At 50.9% G+C, this 12602-nt stretch overlaps 1 protein-coding gene across 7 annotated transcripts in view; it reads left to right on the top strand.

The window, feature by feature from the left end:
* Positions 1 to 12602, top strand: part of Megf11 (multiple EGF like domains 11) — a 413620-nt gene that overhangs the window by 378681 nt on the left and 22337 nt on the right. For all 7 annotated transcript variants that reach the window (XM_045160746.1, XM_045160744.1, XM_045160745.1 and 4 more), the window contains 5 exons: positions 860 to 980; positions 1777 to 1940; positions 3673 to 3775; positions 10311 to 10457; positions 11369 to 11503. In XM_045160746.1, the coding sequence (XP_045016681.1) occupies positions 860 to 980; positions 1777 to 1940; positions 3673 to 3775; positions 10311 to 10457; positions 11369 to 11503 (670 nt within the window). The remainder of the gene's footprint in view (positions 1 to 859; positions 981 to 1776; positions 1941 to 3672; positions 3776 to 10310; positions 10458 to 11368; positions 11504 to 12602) is intronic.

Raw genomic sequence — 12602 nt, 5'->3', positions numbered from 1 at the left:
TTGGCCAGATGCACAAGTGGGCGCCATGTGTCTGGAATTCGTTTGCAGTGGCTGGAGGCCCTGGCGCACCCATTCTCTCTCTCTCTCTATGCCTCTTTCTCTGTCTGTTGCTCTCAAATAAATAAATAAAAATAACAAAAAAATTAATATATATATTTAAAAATTTATTTAAAATTTAAAAATACTTAAAAAAAATAAAGCCAGATACACAAAGTAGCATATGTGTCTGGCATTTGTTTGCAGTAGCTAGAGGTCCTGGCATGCCCCCCCATAAATAAATAAATAAATAATTTTTAATTTTTTAAATTTATTTGAGAGTAAGAAAGATAAGTATGGACACTCCAGGGCCTCTTGCCAATGCAAACAAACTCCAGACACATGTACCACTTTGTGCATCGGGGTGCCAGGGAATCAAACCTGGCCCATCATTAGGCTTTGCAAACAAGTGGTCACAGGCTTTTAATGACACATGGACACATGTGACTATACTGGGCCTGCCTCAGTTCAGTGATCCCAGATACTTTTCTCACCTCAAGGTCTCTTGTCACATCATCTTTGTGCACTCTCTCTCTCTGATTGTTTTTTGAGGTAGGGTCTCCCTCTAGCTCAGGCTGACCTGGAATTCACTGTGTAATCATGTAATCTCAGGGTGGCCTTGAACTCACGGTGATCCTCCTACCTCTGCGTGGGATTAAAGGCATGCGCCACCATGCCCTTCTCTCGTCACACCTGAGAAGTACTTTTTCCATGTAAGAACGGGACAGGTGCTGGGAACACAGACAGGGACATGTTGGCGGTGGGGGAGGGGCACCCTGCATGGGGCTGCCTCTGAGCTCAAACCTATGCCTTCGGTTTGCAGGGAGAGGTCTGCGCTGTTCCCTGTGCAGCCGGGACCTACGGCCCCAACTGTTCCTCTGTGTGTAGCTGCAGCAACGGGGGCACCTGCTCCCCAGTGGACGGCTCCTGCACCTGCAGGGAAGGTAAGCACACCCCCCCCCCCCCCGCCCCGGCCTGCTCCTTCGCGCAAGCAGGGTCGGAGAGCCCGCAGCAGTCAGGTTCACAGCGGGAAGGATAAGAGCAGGAAGGTGCCCAGGTTCCTCCTGGACAGGAGGAGGTAGAATTCCCTCAGCCTGAACAGCCTGCACAGAGCTGCAACACAGACAGAGGTGGTCCAAGGACGCAGCCACTGTCAAAGCCCAGTATGGTGATGCACGCCTGTCATCCCAGCACCTGAGAGGCAGAGGCAGGAGAATTGAGAGTTCAATGTCAGTCTGGGCCACACAGAGAGAACCTCTCTGAAAAAGTAAATATAGCATAGCCAAAAGCAGGGAAAGGAGAGAGACTCCTCTCCTGCCCTCGGTCTGTGAGTTATCAGCTTGGGAAGTCCACCCACCCAGAGACAGTGAGGGGGGGGGGGGAGCCCAGATCTGCAGCCTGGGGAGGCAGCCTCATGGGCTGCAGAACCGAGGAACAGAAGAGGTACCTACAGAGGAAGGAAAGGCTCTGAGCAGAGGCGGTGACTAGCTTCACAATGGAAGAAGTAGCCTGCTCCACAACACAGAATAGGCCCATAGATTCCTAGGGCTCCCCACCCGAGCTGGCCCCCAGTCGTGGTGGGCCTAGCTGCTGGGAGCGGTAGGGAGGTCGAGACTGGCTCCCTGGCGGCTGTCTGTTTCTGAGCTGACGGCGGCCATCAGGAGCGCAGCGGTTTGGGTGGGACATGGAAGAAAGTCACACTGGACCTGGAGAAATGATTCCCTTTGTTGTCTTCCCCAGGGTGGCAGGGCCTGGACTGTTCCCTGCCATGCCCCAGTGGGACGTGGGGGCTGAACTGTAATGAGAGCTGTGAATGTGCCAATGGGGCAGCCTGCAGCCCCTCAGATGGCTCCTGCGCCTGCGCCCCGGGCTGGCTGGGGGACACCTGTGAGCTGCCCTGCCCGGTGAGTGCCAGAGCCCACCCCATCCTTAACGGTCCTCTCCCTGGGGTCATGCTGACCACACAGAGAAGCTGGGTCATGAGGGGGCCCTTGGATTCATCTCACGGATAGTGCTAACCTCTGGCCTTTTCCTACCCTGGGCCTCAGACCTTCCTATCTGTAAATTGGCCACTCGCAGGAGATGTGGCAAGATCCTAGACTGACCCTGGCAGCTGCAGGATCCACCCCAGCAGAGCGGCTGAGCTGCTGCAATTAGGAACATGCGTCAACTGAACAAAACACTATGTAGCAGCAGCCACCAACCTCTAGCACTGGCCCTTGGGCTGCTAAAGATGAAAGGACCCAGGTTCGATTCCCCAATACCCACATAAAGCCATAGGCACAAAATGGTGCATGCATCTGGTGTTTGTTTACAGCAGCTGGAGGCTGTGGCATGCCCATTCTCTCTGTCTCTCTTCTCTCTTGGCTTGTAAATAAATGTTTTTGTAAGTTTTTTTTTAAAAAAAAAAAAAAAAAGATTAGCATGCGCCTTTAATCCCAGCACTTGGGAGGCAAAGGTAGGATTGCTGAGACTACTAAGTGAATTCAAGGTCAGCTTGGGCTAGAGTGAGACCCTAGCTTGAAAAAAACAAAGATTAAAGGACTATGGGTTTTAGGGTCCTGGATTCTAATCCTGTTAGCTTGAGCATGTTTCTTCACCACTCCAGTCATTTCCTGTCTTTAAGGTGGGAATGTGGCAGAGCCGTCTTATAACCCTGGTGTGAGAATGAGGTATATGAGGCATTGATACTTCATGAGCACATGACACATTTCCCCATTTCCTTTTCTTTAAAAATACTTCATTCTTATTTATTTGTTTATTTGACAAAGAAAGAGGGAGAGAGAATGGGCACGCGAGGGCTTCCAGACACTGCAAATGAACTACAGACTGTGTGCCCCCTTGTGCATCTGGCTAACATGGGTCCTGAGGAATGGAACCTGGGTCCTTTGGCTTTGCAGACAAATGCCTTAACCCCTAAGTCATCCCTCCAGCACACATTTCCCATTTTCTTTCTCAGTGCTTAAGTGTCTCACTATATATGTGTATGTGTGTGTAAATATATATATATACATATATATATACTTGTAAACAGAGAGAATGCATGGGCACACCAGGACCTCCAGCTGCTGCAAACAAATTCCTGATGCACACGCCACTTTGTGCATATGGCTTTATGTGGGTACTGGGGAATTGAACCCGGGTTGTTAGGCTTTGCAGGCAAACCACCAAGCCATCTCTCCAGCCCACCATTCAGTTTTAATGATTGTTACAGCTCTCTGAGGCTGACATTGAGAAGTAAGGCAAGCCCATAACCTCCCTCTCTCTAAAATTCCTGTTCCTGGGAAGGAAGCCAGGTGTCTCTTTGAGTGGCATCATGGCCCTTTTTGTCCCCAGTTACAAAGCATCGCCATCCCACCCCAGTCTCTGTGTCCCTGTGGGTTATGGCTCGATTTTGTCAACAAGAGCCGGTGGAATTATATGGGCCCCTGGGAATCTAAGTATGGTCATGTTTGGTTCTGTTTTGTTTTTTCGAGGTAGGTCTTGCTCTAGTTCAGGTTGACCTGGAAGTTACTCTGTAGTCTCAGGGTGGCCTTGAACTCACATCGATCCTCCTCCCTCTGCCTCCCGAGTGCTGGGATTAAAGGCGTGCACCACCACGCCCAGCAGTATGGTCATTTTTCCCCCTCTCTACAGGATGGTACGTTTGGGCTCAACTGCAGTGAACACTGTGACTGTAGCCATGCAGATGGCTGCGATCCCATCACCGGCCACTGCTGCTGCCTGGCAGGATGGACAGGTAACCCTCTGCCTTGTCACTCTCGGGGTCCTGTGAAACCTGTCTCTTGTTCCTCAATACTCCCTTCCCTTCCCTTCATCCGCTTAGGGCTCCAGCTCTCTGCTCCAGCTCAGGAAGCAAATATTTGCATTCGTTACCTTTCTGGTTGCCCCAGCACTCGGGAGGCTGAGGTAGGAAGATCTCTGTGAGTTCAAGGCCACCCTGAGACTACAGAGTGAATTCCAGGTCAGCCTGGGCTAGAGTGAGGCCCTACCTCAAAAATATAATAATAATAAAATAAATATTAACAGGGACTGTGGTGAGTGGTTAGTGGGTTAGGGAGAAGAACAAAGACTAAGAAAGAGCCTGCCAGTGGAAAACCAGCCCACCAAAACTTTCCTAGCAGGAGGAAGAGCCAGGAGAGGGCTATACTGCAGTCACCTCCTTGATGGGTCAGGGTCAGGGTCAGGTTCAAGACTGGAGTTGCCTTCAGCTAGTCTTGCCAGGGCAGGTTGACATCTATATTCTTTGGATTGATGCTTCTGACTCACTACGTACAAATGAAGGCTACCTTGCTCCTTCGCTCTGGAAGTTTTGTGAGAACGACTGTCGTGCGCTGTCAGTACCTGGTGTATAATAGGAGAGATGGCTGAGTGGTTTAAGGTCTTTGCCTGTGAAGCCTAAGGATCCAGGTTCAAGTCTCCTGGTCTCACGTAAGGTGGCCCATGCATCTGGAGTTCGTTTGCAGTGGCTTGAGGCCCTGGCGTGCCCATTTTCTCTGTATATCCGCCTGCCTGACTCTCTCAGAAATAACAAGTGTCCCAGCAAGTAAGCCAAGGCTATAGGACAGGAAGTGCTTAGTAATGGTGTGTTTGTGAGTGACCTCGGCCACTTCCAGCTGTGTTAATTCTCAGATAGTCACTCTTATGAGGTACTGCCAAGTCTCTGTCCTCCAGCCAAGGGTCGGAGATACTCCCTGTAGCAACTGCAGGGCCATCCCCCACTGTCCACCCTTACCCTCAGCGTGGACCAAGGCTCCTGCCTAGTCATTGTCCCCTGTTCTCTTGGCTGTAATCCACTGGAAATCGCCTTGAATTTTGTACTGCTTTAATTTTGAGAGAGCTGATCAGATTTTAATGACATCGGGTACTTAAAAATTCTGGCTTTGATGGACATCCTTTCAGCAAGGCCCGGACTGTTCTAAAGCCCGTTTCCCCCAAAGGTGGTCCCGAAGGCTTTTTCAAAGAGGTGATTGATGTCCTCAGGTTCCAAGGAGGCCAAAGAAAGACAGGGGAGGGCAGCGGCACCGGCCTGGGCCTCCCACACAGCGAGGCCTCCCCTCTCCAGAAATGTTTTTAAAATATTATCTATTTGTGGGGCTGCAAAGCCAAAGGACCTTGGTTCGATTGCCAGGACCCACATAAGCCAGATGTTCAAGGGGGCACACACATCTGGAGTTTGTCTGTAGGGGCTGGAGGCGCGCCCATTCCCTTTCTCTCCCCCCCCCCCGCCTTTTTTCAAATAAATAAAAAAATATATTTTTTTTAAAAAATCTATTTGAGAGTGAGGGAGGGGGCAGATAGAGAATGGGCACAACCAGGGCCTCCAGACACATGCACCACCTTGTGCATCTGACTTTAAGTGGGTACTGGGAAATCAAACCTTGCTCATTAGGCTTTGCAGGAAAGTGCCTTAACCACTGAGCCATCTTTCCAGATTTCCCTCACCACCACCACTCCAGAAGTGTGAATTCACCCCCTCTCCCTGCCCTGGTTCATAGTTGGCCTTGACTCACCACCATCTTAGGCTCTGCCATGAGTTGAGTACCCCTCTCTGGTGTTGCTTTTCTCTGTGAGCCACAGCTGTCTTACTCACCTTGTCCCAGATATAATAGGTGCTCATGAAATGTTTGTCTCTTTTTTTTTTTTGCGTGTATAATGTTCATGCATTGTGTGTATGTGTCTGAGCCCATGCATGTGGGTGCACATACACAAGTGTATCCATGAATGTGGAGGCCAGAGAGCAATGTTGGGTGTCTTCTTCAGTCATAACCCCCCATATTTATTTATTTTGATTTATTATTGTTGTTGCTATTGTTATTTTGGTTTTTCAAGGTAGGGTCTTGCTATAGCCCAGGCAGACCTGGAATTCATTATGAAGTCTCAAGGTGACCTTGAACACTGGTTTTTTGAGGTAGGGTCTCACACTAGCCCAGGCTGACCTGGAATTCACTATGGAGTCTCAGGGTGGCCTCGAGCTCACGGTGATCCTCCTACCTCTGCCTTCCGAGGGCTGGGATTAAAGGCATGCGCCACCATGCCTGGCCCCCACCTCCTTATTTTTATTTTATTTATTTGTTTGCAAGCAGGCAGGGAGAGAAGAAAGAGAATATGGGTATGTCAGGGCCTCTAGCCACTGTAAACGAATTCCAAATGTGTGTGCCACTTTATGCACCTGGCTTTACGTGGGTTTTGGGGAATCACACCTGAGTTGTTAGGCATTGCGGACAGGTACCTTAACTGCTAACCCATCTCCCCAGCCCCATCTCCCTTGTTTTAAAGAATATTTTTATAATTTATTTCCGAGCAGAGAGAGTTGAGTGCATCAGAGACAGAGGGGAAAAAGACTAGGCATGTCAGGTCTCTTGCCACTGCAAGTGGACAAACTGTAGATGCATATGAATCTGGCTTTACATAGGGACTGCAGAATTCAACCCAGGCTGGTAGGCTTTGCAAGCAAGCACTTTTAATCACGGAGCCATCTTTCCAGTTGTTTTTCTTTGAGATAGTGTCTCTCACTGAACTCAAGAGTTTACCAATTCAGCTAGACTAGGCGGTCAGCAACCTCTAGGAATCCTGTTGTCTCCTCCTCCCCAGCATTTGGATTACAGACCTCCCCCACCACTCCCAGTGCTGGGGACCCGGTCTTTATGCACCTGCAGCAGGTGCTTTGAGAGAGGGGGAGGGAGAGGGCAGACAGAGAATGGGCACGTCATCTCCCCAACCCTGCAGAAAGCTAGGTGAGGTGGCACAATCCCGTAATCCCAGCCCCAGGGGAGGTGGAAGCAAAGAGGATCAAGAAGTCCAAAGCCTGTCTCAATAGCATAACAGCTGGGTTGGAGAGATGGCTTAGCAGATAAGGTGCTTGCCTGAAAAGCCTAAGGACCCAGGTTCAATTCTCTAGCACCCACATAAGCCAAATGAACAAGGTGGCTGGAGGCCATAGTATGTCCATTCTCTTTATCTGCCTCTTTCTCTCTCTACTAAGTAAGTAAAATATTAAATTTTAAAAATTATTTAAGGGGGCTGGAGAGATGGCTTAGCAGCTAAGGTGTTTGCCTACAAAGCCAAAGGATCCTGGTTCGACTCTTCAGGACCCACATAAGCCAGATGCACAAGGGGCGCATGCGTCTGGAGTTTGTTTGCAGTGGTTGGAGGCCCTGGTGCGCCCATTCTCTCTCTCCCTCAAATAAATAAATAAAATATATATTTTTAAATTATTTAAAAATAACAATTAAACAGAGGGCTAATAAGATGGTTCAGTGGGTAAAAATCTTCCCACTTAAGCTTGAGTACCTGAGTTTGGATCCCCAGAGCCCAGAGTAAAAGCCAGAAGCCATGGCTGACGTCGGTAATCTCAGCACACTGCTGATCCCCCTCCCCAGAGTTTCGGTCAGTCCACAGTGCCCGCCCAGGCTTTACTTCTCGTGCACCTGAAAGTCCACAGGAGAGATGGGCACTCAACAGTGAACATGGCATTTCTGCCTATCAGTGTGACAGATCTTAGGCCCCCATGCGGTGGCAGAGTTGAGGCCTGGGGGAGAGGGGCGGAAGGTGAGGGAGCGCGTAGAACCCTCGGCCGCCTCCTTCCCTCCACACCAGGTGGGTCTGCACATTCCAGATGCCTCCAAATTGGTCCCATTGGCTGCAGAGCCGACTGTTCACTGGATCTCACTTTCTTCCTCCCTCCCTCCCTCCTCCCTCCCTCTCTCTCTCTCTCTCTCTCTCTCTCTCTCTCTCTCTCTCTCTTTTTCTCCCTCAGTCTCCATCCTTATAACAAGGCAGGCGTGATTTTTAAACTAACTCTGCTGCACTCTGAGCTCCCAATACTCACCTTCCAGAGCTCAGCCAGGTCTCCTGGGTCCAGTCCATTCACCTATATCACTTGTCAGCTTGAAAATCTTCCTGCCTGGGGGGAGGCCTTGCCCCTAGGCCTTTTAAAATTCCTTCTTAGCCTCCAGGCTGGAATCAGTCAAGCATAATCTTTTATGAGCTCTGGGGGACCATAGATCTTGTTCCTCTCTTATTGAGATATTCCATCCATTCCCCCATAGGCTGCCATTTGCCAAACTGAGGGTTAGTACACCGGTGTGTTGTGTTTCAACTAGCATTAAAAAAAAAAAAAAAAAAAAAAAAGAACATGTGTGTAAGGGCCTTTGTGGCACCCCACGTACTCGCCAGCAACGGGGGTGGTGCTCCTACCCCACTGCTCTTCCATCTGATCTCGGTTCGAGCCCTGAGTCCCCTTTTACTAATTCCTGAGCCTGCGGGGCTTGGTGCTCTGCCCCCGCCATGGGACAGATCTTCTAGGCACGTGTGGCCACACCCAGCTGTCGTATATGGGTTCTGGAAATTTGTATACTTTCAAATCCTGTCGGGCCCTTGTGCAGGAAGTGCGCTAACTGCTGAGAAACCATTCTAGCCCACAGCTAGCAATTTTCTTAGATAGTTGGTATCTTTTATACCATCATATAATTATATACGTATATATGTGATATAAATATCATATGTATGTTTCACTATGGCCAAGCAAAAAGATGAAGGCTTTTTTGGTTATTATTTATTTTTAAGTATTTTATTTTATTTATTTATTTGAGGGGAAGAGAGAGAAAGAGGTAGATAAGAGAGAGAATGGGCACGCCAGGGCCTCTAGCCACTGCAAACGAACTCCAGACGCATGTGCCCCCTTGTGTATCTGGCTTACGTGGATCCTGGGTGTTGCAGTCCGGTTCGCATTGCTGGTAGAAATCACCCAACCAAGAGCAGCTTCTGGGAAAAAGAGTTTTATTTTGGCTTACAGGCTCGAGGGGAAGCTCCACGATGGCAGAGGAAAACAATGACATGAGCAGAGGGTGGACATCACCCCCTGGCCAACATAAGGTGGACCATAGCAACAGGAGAGTGTGCCAAACCTTGGCATGGGGAAACTGGCTATAAAGCCCATAAGCCTGCCCCCAACAATACATTCCCTCCAGGAGGTGTTAATTCCCAAATCTCCATCAGATGGGAACCTAACATTCAGAACACCTAAGTTTATGGGGGACACCTGAATCAAACCACCACACTGGGGAATCAAACTGGGATCCTTAGGCTTCACAGGCAAACACCTTAAACACTAAGCCATTTCTCCAGCCCTTGTTATTATTTATTCATTTGCAAGCAGAGAGACATAGAGGAGAGAGAAAGAGAAAGAATGGGCACACTAGGGTCTCTAGCCACTGCAAACGAACTACAGATGCGTGTGCTGCTTTGTGCATCTGGCTTCACGCGGGTACTGGGGAATCAAACTCTAGTCGTTAGGCTTTGCAGAGAAGCGCCTTAACCACTAAGCCAAATCTCCAGTCCTGTTGTTATTTTTGCAATATTAGGGGTGGAACCCAGGACCTCACTCATGCTAGGCAAGAGCTCTGCCACTGAGCTGCGTGTCCAGTTTCTGAGTCAAAAGCGTCTGCAAAGCCCCGCCACTCTTTGCGATCCTCTTGTCTCACCTGGGTGGCTGACACCGGCCGAGGGCACGTGGTTCCCACGCTAGGCCAGGTGGGGAGAACTCACCCAGCTTAGGAAGCCATCCGAGGTTATTCCCTCACCCAGGCTGGCCTTGAATTTACTATGTAGCTGACCTTGAACGCCTGATCTTCCCGCCTCTGCCTCCCAAGTACTCAGATTACAGACACTCAATGTCTGGTTTATGTGGTCCTGGAGATCAAACATTGGGCCTTTTACACTTTACCCACTAAGATACGTCACCAGTCCCTGCTTTTTTTTTTTTTGGTTTTCCGAGGTAGGGTCTCACTGTATCCCAGGCTGACCTGGAATTCACTCTGTAGTCTCAGGGTGGCCTCGAACTCACAGCAATCCTCCTACCTCTGCCTCCCGAGTGCTGGGATTAAAGGCGTGCGCCACCACGCCCGGCTAGTCCCTGCTTCTGACGCCAACTCTGCTGTGAGGCTGCAGGAGGCCTTCACCACCTGGTGCCATCCTGGTGCCACTGTCTCTTCTCTTGCTGAGTCCATCACTGTTCTGTCGCTGTGTTGTGGTCAAGCTGAACATCCTTCGATCCAGCCTGCCCTTGCCTGTCTCGTGCTCTCCGTTTATATGACTTCCTTCATTTGGGCATCTCGTCCTTGTCTTGAGGGACTCTGGGGGGGGTGTAACCCCCTCCAGGAACCCCTCAACACCAGCCCCACCTCTTGCAGATTTTGCCCCACAGTCCCGGAAGCACGGCCTGCACTGTTTGGTCTCCGCCTCGCTCACTGCATGCATGCTCTGGCCCACAGGCATCCGCTGCGACAGCACGTGCCCACCCGGGCGCTGGGGCCCCAACTGCTCCGTGTCCTGCAGCTGCGAGAATGGAGGCTCCTGTTCGCCCGAGGATGGAAGTTGCGAGTGCGCCCCTGGCTTCCGAGGACCCTTATGTCAGAGAAGTAAGGCTGCCTCCACCGCCCCTGCTCCGAGGACCTCTGACTGCTTGTCCCAAGGAGAACCAGTGCTGTGGGAGGGAGGCTGGCCTCAGGGGATCAGTGTCCCTCTTTGCCCTCCATGTCCTCCCCTCCCCACACTAGCTGTTCAGTCCCCAAGTTCATGGTGCAGCCTACATAGAAACCTGAGCCTCCCACACCTCCTCTCTTCAGAAGGGGCATGAGAAACCCAGGCTTCTCCCGTATTTTCTAGGTGTCCTATTTTTTAAACAAAAAAATCTATTTTTATGTATTAGAGTGAGAGGCAGAGAGAGAGAGAGGGCTGGAGAGATGGCTCAACTGTTAAGGTGCTTGCCTGCAAAGCCTAATGACCTGAGTTCAATTCCCTAGTACCCAAGTGAAGCCAGATGCACAAGGTATTGTATGTTTCTGGGGTTCATTTGCAGCCACTGGAGGCCCTGGTGCACCCATTCTCTATATGCTTGCAAATAAAAAAAAAATTTAAAGAGAGGGGTAGAGAGAAAGGGCATGCCAGGGCCTCTAGCCACTGCATCGAACTCCAGTCACATGCATCATCTTGTATATCTGGCTTACATGGGTACTGGGGAATCAACCTCTTATCCTTAGCCATCTCTTCAGCATCTTCTTTTCTTTTCTTTTTTCTCTTTTCTTTTCTTTTCTTCTAAGTAGGGTCTCACTCTAGCCCAGGCTGACCTGGAATTCACTATGTCATCTCAGGCTGGCTTGAATTTACAGCGATCCTCCTACGTCTGCCTCCAGAGTGCTGGGCTTAAAGGCATTCGCCACCACGCCTGGCTCTCTAGGTGCCTTTCTTAATAGGCATAGGGGACAAGTAAGGTGGCTAAGCCAGCCTGGGCCTCTGGGATACTGACCACCATCTTCCCTCCAACCCACAGTCTGCCCCCCTGGATTCTATGGCCATGGCTGTGCCCAGCCTTGTCCCCTCTGCGTGCACAGCAGCGGGCCCTGTCACCACGTCAGTGGCATCTGTGAGTGCCTGCCCGGATTCTCCGGAGCCCTGTGCAACCAAGGTACCGCTGCTGGTGGGAAGGCGGGGAGCCAGGGAGGAAGGCGGGGAGCCAGGGAGGAAGGTGGCAGACAGACGGGAGGGCCTGGGGATCCTCTTCATTATTGTGTAGTGAAAGGAACAGACTCGGGGTGAAACGGCATGGCCTCAGCCTAGCAAGTGGCAGAAACAAATTTAGACCGTGACGTTGGGGTGGGGGGAAATCATAAGTTCAAGGCTAGCCTGGGCTACATAAAGGGACCCTGTCTCAAAAAGCCAAACAGAGGCTGAGAGATGAAATCAGCGCAGATGCCACATGAGGGGCGTCCCGTGGGCTGGGTACCACGTGGTACAGGCAGGGATGTTTTGGGAGCCTGGAGGAAGTGGCTGTGGCCTTCCCTGGAGCTGAGTTCAGTCACACACACTTCTGGTCACAAAGCCTCCAGCACCGACTAGGAGTCGAAAGGAAGGATAAGGCTCTCCTACTAGTAGGTCTTTGTGCCTTTCCTTGCGCCGCTTACCGCGCTCCGTGAATAGGTATTCCTGCCGCAGCAGATGTCAAAGTGCCAGTGGTTTAAGACCATTCACAAAAAATCCTCCCATCTCAGCCACAGGTGGTGCCGCAGCCAGCTTTTCGCGGCTACTCAAAGAACCCGACCACAAGCAGCTGGTGGGAGGAAAGGGTTGATTTTGGCTCACAAACTCGAGGGGAGGCTTCGTGATGGCGGCGGGGAAACATGGCATGAGCAGAGGTTGGGTGTCACCTCCTAGCCAACATCAGCGGGGACAGCAGCAGCGGGAGAGCGTGCCAAGCACTGGCAAGGGGGGAAGCTGGCTATGACGCCCATAAACCCACACCTGCCCCCCGCCCCAACAATACACTGCCTCCAGGAGGCTCCAATTCCCAAATTGCCACCAGCCGGGCACCTAGCATTCAGAACACATGAGTTTTGGGGGGACACCTGAATCAAACCAGCCCAGGCGGGAAGGTGGCGCTCACAGCGTTCACGCGGCTTTGGTCCCAGTGTTGTGGCAGTGCGAGCAGCTCCAGACAGACCGGCTTTCTGGAAGGAGGAAGAAGCCTGGGCAAAAGCCAGGGGTCTAAATGTACTGCTGCCACGCAG

Source organism: Jaculus jaculus, chromosome 10, assembly GCF_020740685.1.
Source record: "Jaculus jaculus isolate mJacJac1 chromosome 10, mJacJac1.mat.Y.cur, whole genome shotgun sequence".
Classification (NCBI taxonomy): domain Eukaryota; kingdom Metazoa; phylum Chordata; class Mammalia; order Rodentia; family Dipodidae; genus Jaculus; species Jaculus jaculus.
Note: the sequence above shows the minus strand (reverse complement) of the source record. Positions and strands in the feature narration are given on the sequence as shown.